At 46.1% G+C, this 13806-nt stretch overlaps 1 protein-coding gene across 1 annotated transcript in view; it reads right to left on the bottom strand.

Moving 5' to 3' along the window:
- Positions 1 to 10120, bottom strand: part of tgfbi (transforming growth factor, beta-induced) — a 48977-nt gene extending 38857 nt beyond the window's left edge. The window contains exons 1-2 of the mRNA XM_041194231.1: positions 9920 to 10120; positions 9331 to 9429 (exon numbers count right to left, since the gene is read on the bottom strand). Coding sequence (XP_041050165.1) covers positions 9331 to 9429; positions 9920 to 10038 — 218 coding nt within the window. The 5' untranslated portion in view covers positions 10039 to 10120. The remainder of the gene's footprint in view (positions 1 to 9330; positions 9430 to 9919) is intronic.
- Positions 10121 to 13806: the final 3686 nt, after the last annotated feature.

Below are 13806 nucleotides of genomic sequence, written 5' to 3'. Positions count from 1 at the left end.
ATTTTGCATTATATGCAGGACTCCTTTGTGGCACAGGATGTAAAAGGCTCAACAAGATAGGGAGCACTGTTGGATCCAATAATGGGAAATGAACCAGTACAGGTAAGAGAAGTGAACATAGGGGAGCATCTAGAAAATCACAATCACATTCCACCTTTAATAATATTAGAGTTGTGTTGCCAAGTTGTCAGTCGTTTTCAATGCAACAGTCCCCTGGTTTCCAATTGCCTGTACTTAAGCCAGCCTTCTATGTTAAATCCAGGAACTTACGAGATGCTGTAACTGTACCTCAGAATCCTGAGTCAATCAAAAAGTCCATACATAATGCTATCAATGATGCTTCACACAGCTCTTCTTCATACAGCTCTTTCATAAACAGTGGGGTAAAATTTGATGTGATTGTTAATGCAAAACTGTTGGTAGTGAATGTGCAGCCCATTTTAGATTATGCTCAATAGTTTTTTTCCCCATTACAAATGCAAGCTATTTTTAACTTATCTTGCACATGTGTCTGCATATAAATGCAAAAGGCTCACTTCAAGCTAAAGAGGGGGCCTGCACTAATTTCTGTCTTCACTGCCTAAAGTAAAAGGTTCTGCTAAATTTAGCAGTAGGCTGCACATATGCATAAACTGGGCCTTCCAAACCACAAAATCTATGGAAGCAATGTTATTGACTTTCAACCCTCCCCCCAGTCCCCACAGTGTTCTCACCTGCATCTCCAAGGCTTGTATATAGAAATTTAAATTTGGAATAAACCATTACTTGATGAACTAAGGCTGCTGAAACAAATCTTAGTCCGTATGACAGCTTTTTGATACCCATAATTCATTTATATTCCTAGAAGCTAACAGGATAAACCTTGTTACATTCATACCTGGCTGCTTCGCCATTTGAAATACCACAACAGGAGGGAATCTCATAACTTTGCTGCAGCAAAGCACATAGGAGTTCTCAGTGTTCCGAGAACCATACGCAAATGACCACAAGCGCCAGGGAATAAAAATATTTGCTAAATGAGAAATGTTCTGACTCAATGCACATGCAGCTGTGGTTGCTATCATTGGTTTCCCCATACTGATCACTGTCTCCCTATGCAAGATTTATGACATCTTGTCTTCTTGGCCACTCTAGTTATCTGTAACGAGAGTTCATTCCTGTGGGCTGCACGGAATTTCCATTTCTAGCCAACATTTTCTTAATCTTAGTTTTCATTTATGTATTTTATATTTTAATCCAATAGTCTGTAAATTAGATATATGCTATTACTGGTAATTTTATTAATTAGTTCTTCTGATAACTGTTTTGGGGAGAAGTCCAAAATTTATTTATTGTCTTTACTTTTACAAGTAGCTTATTGTTTGAATTATTATATGATAGTTCATTAATATACCCTGTCTAGGTACTAATAACATATTAAAAGTAAGATTTTAATACAGAATCAGTGTCAGAAATCTGCTGGATGTGATACTTATTCATCAAGTGGACCCAACTTGGAAGTGCTGGTGACGTCAATTTTCAAACAAGACAAACCATGTGGATATGAAAGATCTCGTGATATTATTTGAAGAAGAGCAGGGGAGGTTTATGGGTGTATAGTCTGATATTTATCCTTCATTTAACATCGCGAAAATAAATCAGTCGCTCAGTATCCTATTTCTGTTTGTGGGACTTTGTCACGTGTGCAAATTGGCAACCACATTTCCTACATTACAACAGTGACTACACTTCAAAAGTACTTCATTCGCTGTAAAGTACATTGAAATGTTGTTTTGCTGATAAACACTATGTAATTGCAAAGATTTCTTTCCCAGGCTCAAATGATAGACCAAATGGCCTCCTCCTTTATCATGTAATGCTATGCACTGAATAATGTATGACAAATTAAGATGCAGGTATCTTAATATCCGCTCAGCCATAAGTATCACATAATTATACCATGGAGTATATGAAACTTTTAAGGCTTTAAATAGTAAAATCAAAAGTACTTACTAAGGATTACTAATCTTAGTTACTGATTAACTTTATTTTCAAAGCCTTTTGCATCCAGTCCCAATACTTGCCCCTCGGAAATCCTGGGCCAACATTTCCCCCCCTTTGGCGGGGGGAACCGTGGGAGCAGGTGCCGGTGGGCAGGCCTCCAATCATCGGCCGGGGGGGGGACGTGCAGCCATTTTAAGTGGACGAGCCAATTAAGGTCTGCCCAGCGTGACATGTGCCAGGAAGCGCTATGCGCTCCCTGTGTGGGCAGGGGGGTGCAGTTTCTCACAGCCTGGAGTGCGCTCTTCTGCGCATGTGCACAAAAGAGCACACAGATCTCCCTGAGACAAAGTGCTGCCTCAGGAAGATCACCTCCAATGTAAAACTTGAAATAAAGACACTTGAAAAATTTCACTGCCACGTCTCCTCATGTGGCACTGTCACATGAGTTGGGACATGTCCATAACTTTTATTGAAACCTTTCGTAAAAATTTAAAGACCCTCATGAAACCTCATCCCGCCCATGGTCCATCAATCACGTTAATTGTTTCTTTAATGGCCCTAACAGGCCGTTGACAGTTCAGTGGGCACGCAGCCGATTCGGCTGTGTGCCAACCAAACTGACAATCTAAATGACGCAGTGTGACGTCGGGACGCACACTCGACATATCCCCGCGTCATTTTACATGTCGGTGAGCGGGCGCCGCCCCCACTCGTCGACTGGAAAAACCTGCCCCTGGTGTGAGGCAGATATCCCACCTTCAAGTGTTGCCACGCAATCAGGCCCAACAGTTCTTCAGTGCCGGCAGCACCACCAGGAGCAGTGGTCACTGCAGTACGGCAGTTCAGCCTACATCATGAGTTTATGCTGGAACCTCAGGAAACAGATGAATGGAGCAGGTTTGCGAGGACGAGACAGGGGCACCCTGTTGGAGGAGGTGGGGTGGGGGTGTTGTTATTTAAACGGCCAAAAATACCCAACTTGATTCTCATTTGGACCATTAATTATTGGTCCCAATTAATAACTTGCACCTTATATGTAACCCAAATATCATACATTCAAGAAAATAACAAAAGAAAACCTCTCAGACACTGTGGGGGAAATTTTCCGCTCACATTGACGGTGGGTATGTTTGGTGGAGTGAGTGGACAACAAGGCGAGAAAGCCAAAAATCAGTTTTACGCCATTGTGAAACCAATTTGCAATCACCCGCTCCATCAATGGCAGGCCACGTTTCTCACAGTCACACATCAGGAACCCAATTTCAATACTTCAGCATCTCATTATAAGCCCTGCTTGCTGGAATCATTCCCCCCACGCTGGATCATCCTGGCAGGTTAGCGTAATTGCACATCGACGTGTTTCACAACTGTACATAAGCGACGTGCACTTGGCGAGCTGCACTTCACTAGGGACTTCAAGGTTTGTTTACCTACTTTGCTTCAGGCAGCACTCACAGTCATCAGTACCAGGCTTTGCAGGCAGCACCACATTACTTTTAGGGGGGCTCACGGGCAGGTCTCTACCTACCAGACCCGCCATAAGATGGGGGTGGCAATTCAACCGCTGCAGGGCTATGGCTTGCTTGGGGAAGGGGGAGGTGGCCTTAGGCAAGGGAAGAGGTTGCCAGGGCAAGGGCTGTATTGGAAAGGGGGGTATCCCAGGGTGCATGTGGGGGCACATGTTGATCTCTGTCAGTGGCCTCAAGATGGTCAGGATCGAGGAGGCAGTTTCTGGAGGAGATGAGGCCAGATTTAGATGTGAGGGTGTGTGTGAGAAAGTAAGTGATGATGTCCCTTGAGCTGGCAGTGAGTGAGATGCCAGTGAATGTGTGATGGCCTTGTGAGTGTGTGAGTTTAGAGTAATGAGATAGTTGCCTTATCTTAGCAGTATGGGTGAGATCATTCATCCTCTTTCTGCACTAGAAGGCCAGTGCAGCATTGGCACTGACCACCACTGCAACCGCCTTCCAAGCTGGAGTGGTGAGATTGCTGGACCTCCCATGGCCAGAGAGGGTGTGGAGGACATCACGGCAGGCATCCAAAAGGCATTCCAGTGATGTCACTGAACTCTGCTTGGCTTTCAGGGCCATGTCTTCACTGGATCAGTCCTGGGCTGCAAACATTGAGGACTGTGCGCATGGCTGCAGTTTAGATAAGGCACCCCAAGTGAGGAAACGGTGAAGTAACAGCATGGCGGCCGTTTCGGAGGCTGCCTGCCAGTGAGGTAGCGCGTTTCCTGTGACTGCATAATTAATGAGGTGGGAAGCGGACAGTAAAGCATGAAAACCCGCCATTGCTGCCAGTGGGTAAAACATCTTTTCTCATGCCTGCTATCACACTTCCTGCAATTCTGGGACCATTCCGACCTAGGTATAAAACAAACCTCAAATCCAAGGTTACCCTTGATGTTGCTTAAACCAAAAATTATGAGTTAGAAATTCACCTTTGGGCAGTAGTGGAGAACAGGTGATATTGTTCAGACACTGTTTATATGCCTTTTCCATTGACTGCAATGGAACTGAATATTGGTATAGAACTTGGCATCTGATGCCACACCATTCTTCTCTATTGTCTAAGGTGAGTTTCTACCCCATTATGTGTACAAAATTATGAGGGAAATAGATAGAGTGGACAGGATAAAATTGTTTCCCTTGTTGGAGAATTCTAGAACCAGGGAACATAGATTCAAGATAAGTGGCAGAAGGTGTAGGGGGGACATGAGGAAGAACTTTTTTATGCAGAGGGTAGTGGGTGTCTGGAATTCACTGTCCAAGTTGATGGTAGAGGCAGAAACTCTAAACTCTTTTAAAAAGTACCTGGGTCTGTACCTTAAGTGCTGTAAACTGCAGGGCCATTGGCCGGGTGCAGGAAGGTGGGATTAGAAAGGGCACCTGGGTGTCCTCAGGCTGGCATGGACAAGATGGGCTGACTGGCCTCCTTCTGTGCTGTAACTTTTCTGTGGCTCTATGGTTCTATGTGTATTATATGGACCAGAAATCCTTACTTTTGAGTCATCATATTTTAAAAGCATCTAAACATGACATAAGCAACCATTAGCTGCACAAGAAAGAGATTAAAAGAAGAAAAATGCTAGCAGTATTTATCGTGTAATTTATGTGAATTATGGCTGTTGCTGGTAATTACATGGCAACAAATTTCCAACCACTACCACTTACACTGACTCAAGGAACCAATCTGCAAATAGGTCTGCAGCCATACCACCAGTTTAAGTACTGATGAATGGTTTTACAGGATATACAAATACAATAATTGAGACCCTTAAATCTTTGCTTTGGAAATTGATGCAATATGTTACCATTAAACACAGAAAGGCCTGCATTTATATGGTGCTTTTCATGACTTCAGGATGTCCCAAGGTTCTTTACAGTCAATGAACTACTTTTTAAAAACCTGTTGAAATGTAGAGAACACAGTAGCCAATTTGCACACAGCAAGGTCCCTTGGCTGCAATGATATAACGACCAGATAATTTGCTTATAGATATTGGCTAAGGGATAAATATTGGCCTTGAGGAAGAACGCCATTGCTCTTCGAGTAGAAAAACTATAGGAGTTCTGGTTTACATACATTAGGTTGCATTATAAAAGTAAAATATTAATCAGGACTGCAAATTCTTCCATTTTACTAGAATTCCTTCATTTTTCAAATGTCACAGCAACAATCAATAATAGCCAGACAAGCTTCACTATGATTTTTCCTAATTGGAAGCTCACCACCACTGACAGTAAAGAGATTGTTTTAGGTCACTTCCATATAGTCTGCTCTGTTGTTTCTAATCTGAATTTCTTGGTTAACCATAACAGACGCTATCATTATACATAAAAGTTAACTCCAATCTTATTAAACCATGCCTCACACCAGATGATGGTACCAGACAGCCTTTCATAAGTTTCAGAGGCAGACAGATTATGTACCTTTTCAGGCAGAAATATCATTTGAGACAGTTCTGTACATCAACAAGAATTATTGATCTGTTTGCACTGATCACAGAAAGCTTGCTGTTCAATAGGCACAAAATATACAGTTCAGATAACATTATCATACTGGGTTATACTATTGTACAAGTTGACATAAGGCAATGGAAGTCAACTCCCATAAAAGAGAGTGACTGATGCTATTAACCTGATAAATAGCTATGGCAAACCTTAATTTATACACTTGGCGTATGCAGAGAAGACCAGTCTTGGTAATGTTGACCCCAATGTTCTAACCACCCACTAATTCTCACAAATTTAGGCTCACATATGATAAATAGACACTTTGTTGAGTCACTGTGTAGATGCTTGCACACAATTATCCAGAACAATTATCCAGTCTGAATCATTACTGCAAATGAGGAGAAAATTTGAAAGCTAAGTACATCAGTGAAGGACATCTTAAAAAGTTAAACAGCTGAAGAGATTACAAATTTGGACACATTGGGAAAGAGAGGGAAAAAGGGGTTTTAATTATTGTTCCCACTCATACGACACCCAAACTATTTTGTGTTTCAGACTTCATTTCCATTCTGCTGGCAATCCGCACCTTCTCAATTGACAACTCACTGAAGCATGTCAGCTGGTGGCCAGTATGATGTTGGGTGCTTCAGGCATTACACTTGTCCACAGGTAGGTCTTGAGGGGAAGGCAAAGTGCCAGAATGGGTGGAGGGGCTGGGTGGGGAGGATGGGGGGTGGTTGGGATGATGAGACCGAGATGGCAATGACCTTGAGTATTTTTATGGAGCCAGGAGGAGCATTCCTATAAGGAATATTAGGTGACTAAATACCTGGACACGTGGTTGAAAAATGTGCAACACACACTCCATTCATTTGTCCCTTAAGTTACAGTCAGAGCCATAACTATATCATAAGATGACAATTTGCATAGTAAAGAAGCCCATCACCTGACACAGGTGGTGGTCCAGACACCCATGGAAAATCCTTATTATAAATGATGACAGACGCAGCATCATCAGTAATGGGCTACCAGCTTCATTTTAAGGCCATTAACACTGTTATTGTTAACATTGATTTCCATCATTCAACAAAAGAGACAGGAAAGTATAACAGAGCAAGAAAGCACGTAGATCTCAATAACTTCATGCTTCACCTGCCCCATCCCCCCAAAAAAGCCCTGCAAAAAATTTTTTGTAACTATTTTCTAAGAAGGCTTGAATGGTCCCTTTAAGTAGCACTGGTTAAATTACTCAATGCCTGATGCCAACAATGAAACTTCTAAGATGCATGTACTGCCCATTGGCACACAAATATGGTATTGGGGTCCTTCAAGCTAAATATGATTTCCACCTGTTTCAGGCAGAAGCACAAATCACCCATTTCAAGGCCATTATGCAATGGCAGGTCTTTGGCAGACAATAATTTTTAAATTTTCAATTGCCAGTCATTCCATTTTAAACAAAAAAACCTTAGGCACCAGTTGAAAATCTCCTTCAAGGATTGGGTGCCAAACTGCAAACATGAGTAACAAAGTCTGAATTTAGAGGGGGATCAATGTCTAGTTTAAATGTGGAATCATGAAAAGCATCCAATGCAATTCCTTTTAGAAAAAAACCTCACTGTTAGCCATTTAAAAAATGTAATTAGTATAAATGGGGAAAAATAAGCAAATGGAAAATCCACTGAGCATGTTTGTGTCTCAGAGCCACATTGTAGCCACGCACACTGATTAGATTGGTGCACTGTGTTCCCTTGTGTTGTCTGAAGTTTACAATGGTTGGAGTTCTTGATATTTCGGAAATATTTATTCATATAATAAACCCAGTTGTCTAACTTTACTGATGTATTTATGTGATGTGATAGCGTTGATTTATCATTCAACTGATTTTTAATTTTATGGATTTTCCCTTTTTTATGGCTGTGTGGCTCCAGGGAAGAGTAGTATGATGTAAACCCCAGTCATGGTGTAGATTGTGACAGATGAATTATGAAAAAAGATTGTGTGAAAGAGCTATTATCTAACTACTCTAGAGCTCAAAGAGACTGTGTGAAAGCAAATCCACTCACCTTCCTTGAATTTTTGAAATAAAATTTATGATAGATCTGTGTGTACTTTTAATTTCCTGTATAAAATAATTTATATTAGTGCCTATCAGTGTAAGATAGAATACATGAGGAGATATTGATATGATTTATAATCCCAGCAATAGACTGTCTTGATGATCCATGACTGATATGTTTTGATTATTCCACGAGTGGATGAAATCTTGTCAGGTATCTCCATATTATACATTCTGCTCATACTACATTAGGTAATTTATTGATCAGCATGTGGGAGTGCCATCACCATAAAACATTTTTGTCTCTTTATAGCATTTGTTTTCAACTATGATGCTACCACATGGGTATAAAATTAATTTCAAAATGTTTTCCGTACAGAATTAGAAACAAACTGATTTATAAGTCTGCATGTGAAGGTGAAATTGTAAAACATGCTGAAGAACCAGAAACATCTGTCCTTTCATCATGCAAATATTGTGGAGCAAACCCACAAGGTTTCCTTTACATTGTCTGGATCATATTGATCCAATTTAAGCTTAAATATTCCACGAAATCAGATCTCTGTCATCGTTTTCCTTCCCCAGTGGTCTGCCTGTGTGAGTGGCACCATGTGCCTGAGTGGTGTCTGGAGCCAGACTTAACTCCAAAACTTTCAGCTCTAGCAACAAAAGAAGATTTGTCAAAATTTCACACTGCAGGTCATTTACCACAACTTCCTGTACTTGCTCCAAATACACTACCCTCTTAGGTGCTGAAATATTCCATTCAAAAGCTTTTACAGCCGATAATCATTTCCTCTACAGAAATTCCATTCTGCCACTTATTGCATTTTTATGGCCAATGTGCTGACTATATCCAGACAGTGCAGAATTGAAACCTTTATTGTTACCTGTCTGAAGAAATCAGACCTCACTATTCAAAACACAAAGTCCACCATCAAACATCCTTTGTAATTTACATTACTGATACAGCTCTGACTCTAACTTGCAATTTAAAATTAAGCCCTCGGAAAGCCAGATTAAACATGTATTGTTAACTTACGTGCCAAAAATAAAATTATCAACATATGTTCTTTCCTCATACATTAATGCAATTTCAGCCAAATCCTTTAATATTTTTCTTTTAAATATTTTGTTTATATAAAAAACTAGGTTATTCACAAATTCATAGAGAAAATACTTTGACAGAAAAATCAAAGTAATCTGAACTTTATTCTGACCACTTCCGCCACCCACTTTGTGATCAAAAACAAAAAGTCGACAATTTTGCAAAAGATTTTTAATTTTATGCTGATATTTAGGACTGGATTTAAACTGTGCGATACTTACGTTGGTTTGCCACAAATTTTCCGATGGTACCACTGTTTGCAGTTGGTGAAGTACTTCTTGTTGGATCCTGTTACTTGTTGCATAGCACATACATTGGGGCTGAGGAAGAACACACACATTTTTCTTTTTAAAGCAAAGAACGGTGACCAAGGGTTGTTCAGGAAACAGCAACAGCTTAATCCATCTGCTGTCCAGCTATTCAATGAAACCATTGTTTCAAATCAAGACTGAATTAAAAACTATCACATCAAATTCAGTTTTTAGTTGTTTTAGAAACTATGTTTAAAGCAAGGCAACATTGCCAACACTGTTTCAGTAATTAAAAGGTTTTTTTTATTCTTAATTAACAGGAACAGGCTTGCACTCCTGCCTTTACAATATACTTCAATTTGAATGAAAACTTCAACCTTCTTAGTTCTGGGACCAAAATAACTTTTTTTCAATCAAGTTTATTGGCTTTTTCACAGGCACTTTAGTATGTCTGTATATACAGTGCAGCAGTTTTGGTCACACTTGCATTGAATTGATGTTAAGATGTACAGTAAGTTCAAACAAAACTTTTGTTAAACTTTCTTTAAAAGTTGCTTACCCATGCTGTCTGCCTCTGATCCTGCTGTGCTGTAATACTTGTTTGTAAGGTAATATAGCATTTGTCAGTGTAATGCAAACTAAAACTAAAGAAAAACCAAATAGAACAAAATTCTTCATGCTGACTAAAGACCTCAGATTTTTTCGTCTGCAAAATCCAAGCAGTCTCCTGAGGTAAAAGGCTGCCTTTAGCAGAGCTACAATTTATAGAGCCCTGAGCTGAAGGGGCGGAGAGGAGCAGTTAAAATGCAAAATCCTTACTGATGTAACTAGTGGGCAGGTCAGGACCCCACAGACTGAGGGAGTAACATAGAGCTTTGTCATCTAAACTTTAAAGAAATCTCTCTCTCTTTCTTCCTGTTTGCTTTGTTCTGGCAAAATGTTTGCATAACTTCTAAACTTTTGAGATTAAAACAAATGAAACAGAAATTTTAAAGATGGTTGTATTACATGTGGAAATGAAGAAGTAATAGGAATTTAAAGATAAAAGGTGGCAAAAAGGTTATAGGAACTTAGGAATAGGAATAGGAGCTGTAAAAACCAAGAAGAACAGATTTATTCTTCGGTCTTTGTTGAATTATCTAAGCTCAACTGGAGAGGTTGGGAGGCATGACAATTGGCATCACTATCTGAGGTCAGGCAGGGAATGATCAACTAAGAGTTCCTGTGTTCATCATTATAAGCTCCCGAATGGAAGTAGACGTGTACATAGACATTGGACTGAAGTTTAACTGAGAAAAGCAGGTGGGTTTGAGCCAGATGGCTTCACCTCTCCATACCCCCACCACCACCCCTCCGTACCCCCACCACTAGGCACCACCAGGCTCCACCCCCACCCTTCATCCCCCTTCCAGGCTCCAACGACAACCCACCCAACTCCTTCCAAACACTGAAACCGTCCTCCCTCTCCCGCTTCCTCCCTCCCTCCCCCCTTCCTCCCCACCTCCCTCCCCCCTTCCCGGCTCTGAAACCCCACATCCACACACCTTCCACCCCTCACTCCCCCCATCCCCTCTTCCTCCACCCTCCTCCCCCTCTCCCCCTTCCTCCCCTTCTCTATCCTTACTCACCCCTCTCACCCTAACCCCTGTAACTCCTCTCCCCTATCCTCCTTTCTCCCCTTCTCCTTCCTTACTCACCCCTCTCCCGCCAACTCCTGTAACCCGTCTCCCCCCGTCCCCTTTCCTCCCCCGTCCCCCCTCCTGGACCTCTCCCCCACTCCTGCCCTCATCCCCACTTCCTCCCCTTCACCCCTTTCTCCAACCTTCCTCCCATTTTCACCCACTCCCTTCTTCCCTCCCTTCCCCATCTTCCTCCTACACCCCCACTACAAGCCCCTCCGCCTCCCTTCCTCTTCCATCACTCCTACCCCTCCCTCCCTCTCCCCTCCCCCTCCCTCTCACCTCTCCCTCACTCCCCCTCCCACCTCCCTCCAATTTCCCCTCCCTCCCTCTTTCGCCTCCCCCGCTCTCCCCTCCCTCCCTCTCTCCCTCCCCCTCCCTCCCTCTCTCCCTCCCTACCTCTCTCCCTCCCCCTCCCTCTCCCCTAGCCCCTCCCCCTCCTTCCCTCTCCCTTCCCACTCCATTCCCCCTCCCCCTCTTCCCCCTCCCTTCCCCCTCCCCTCCCCCTCCCTCCACCTCCCCCCTCCCCTCACCCCTCCCCTCCCCCCACCCCTCTCCCCTTCCTCTCGCCCCTCCCCCTCCCACTCCCACTCCCTCCCTTTACTCTCGCCCTCCCTCCCTCCCTCTCTCTACCCTCCATTTCCCCTCCCCCTCCCTCCTCCTTCCCCCTCCGTCAACCCCTTCCCCCTCACTCACCCCCTCACCGTCCCTCACTCCCATTTCCTCCTCCCTCACTCCCCCTTCCTCCTCCCTCATTCCCCCGTCCTCCCCTTCTCCCTCTCCCTAACCCCACTGTCTCCACCTCCCCCTCCACTACCCCTCCCTCCTCTCCCTCTCCCGTCTCACCTCCTCCCCTTCCCCTCCTCCCACCTCTCCAGCCCCCTACTTCCCCCCAGCACCTCCCCCTTTCCCTCCTTCTCTCCCTCCTATCACCCTCCCCATTCCCCCATCTCACTGTCCCTATCTCCCTACTCCCATCAGTTTCCATCTCCCCCCATCTCCATCCCCTAAACCCTCCCCATCTCCCTCCCCCATCTCCCTCCCCCTCCCTATCGCCCATCTCGCTCTCCATGCCCCTCTCCCCATCTCCCTCTCCCGTCCCGCTCCCTCTCTCCTTCCCCGTCCCCCTCTCCCAGAACCTTCCCTCATCTCCCTCCACCCTCCCCCTCTCTCTCCACCCTCCCCTCTCTCGGTCCCCCACCCCCTTTCTCCATTACCCCTCTCCCTCCCCTACTCCTTTTCCCTCCCCTCCATCCCACCTCCCCTTCCCCACCCCGCTGCCTCCCCCTTTCTCCCCCTTTTTCTTCCCCTCTCCTCTACCCTCTTCCTCCTATCTCTTCCTTGCCTCTCTTCCTCTCCATCCTCCCCTGTTCATCCTGCTCCTCCTCCCCCCCGTTGCCCCCTCCCCGTCCCCCTTCCTCCCCTCTTCCTCCCCATCTCACTGCTCCCCAGGCCCTATCCCTCCCTCTCCCCACTCCCTCCTTCCCATTCCCCTCCCCTCCTTCTCCCTACCCCTCCTTGCCCCTGCCCCTCCTTCCCCTCCTCCTAGCCCCATACTTGCCCTCTCCCCTCCTCTTTCTCTCCCCCCAACCTCCCCTTCCTACCCCCTCCTTCCCCACCTCTCCCCATCTCCTCCTTCCTCCCTCTCCCCTTCGCCTTCTCTCCTCTCACCCCTTTCCCCTCTCCACCCACTGTTACCCACTTCCCCGCCCACCCCACTGTTACCCGCTACCACCTCCGATCCCACTGTCACCCCCTTCCTTATCTCCCCATTCTCCACGTTTCCCCTTCCCCTCTCGCTCCCCCTACCACATCCCTTTCCCCCCTGCCCTTCCCCCTCCCCTTCGCCACTCCTCTTCCAGTCTCCCCTTGCCCCCTCCTTCCCCTTCCCCTCCCCCCCTTCCCCTCCACCCTCCAATTCCCCCTCCCTCCACCCCACTACCCCTCCCCTTCACCCTCCCCTACCCCCTTCCCTCCCCTCCCACTCCCCTTCCCCATCCCCCACCCCATTCCCCCTCCCCTTCCCCCACCCCATCCCACTGCCCCTCCCCTTCCCCCTCCCCCTCCTCCCCCCCACACCCCCTCCCCTTCCACCCACCCCATTCCCCTTCCCCCCTTCCCCCTCCCCCTCCCCATCCCCTTTTCCCCACCCCACTCCCCCTCCCCTTCATCCACCCCACTCCCCCTCCACTACCCCCTCCCTCTCCACCTCCCCCTCCCCAATCCCCTTCCCCCTCCCCCATCCCTTTCCCGCTCCATCCCCTTCCCCCTGCTCCCCTACCCCATCCCCCCATCCCTTCCCCCTGCTCTCCTCCCCCATCCCCTTCCCCTTCCCCTTCCCCCCCATTCCCTTCCCCCTCCCCATCACACCAACCCTTCCCACTCCCCCATCCCCCTCCCCTTCCCACCAACCCTTCCCACTCCCCCATCCCCCTCCCCTTCCCCTCCCACATCCCCCATCCCCTTCCCCCTCCCCCATTCCCTTTCCCCCTCCCCCATCCTCTTCCCCTACCCCCACCCTCGTCCCCCTCCCCCTATCCCCTTCCCCTATCCCCCATCCCCATTCCCCCCTCCCCCATCCTTCCCCCATCCCTCAAAAACTACTCCCATCTCCCTCCACCCTCCCCCTCCCTCCACACTCTCCCCTTCCTCCCCCTCCCCACCCCCACATTCCCTCACGTCTCCTTCCTTACCCCCATCTCCCTCCCCTCCCCTCCCCTCGATCTCCCCCATAGCCCTCCCCCTCCACCCACTCCTAGCCCCTCCC

Source organism: Carcharodon carcharias, chromosome 8 (assembly GCF_017639515.1).
Source record: "Carcharodon carcharias isolate sCarCar2 chromosome 8, sCarCar2.pri, whole genome shotgun sequence".
Lineage (NCBI taxonomy): Eukaryota > Metazoa > Chordata > Chondrichthyes > Lamniformes > Lamnidae > Carcharodon > Carcharodon carcharias.
This window is presented reverse-complemented; position numbering and strand designations above follow the sequence as displayed.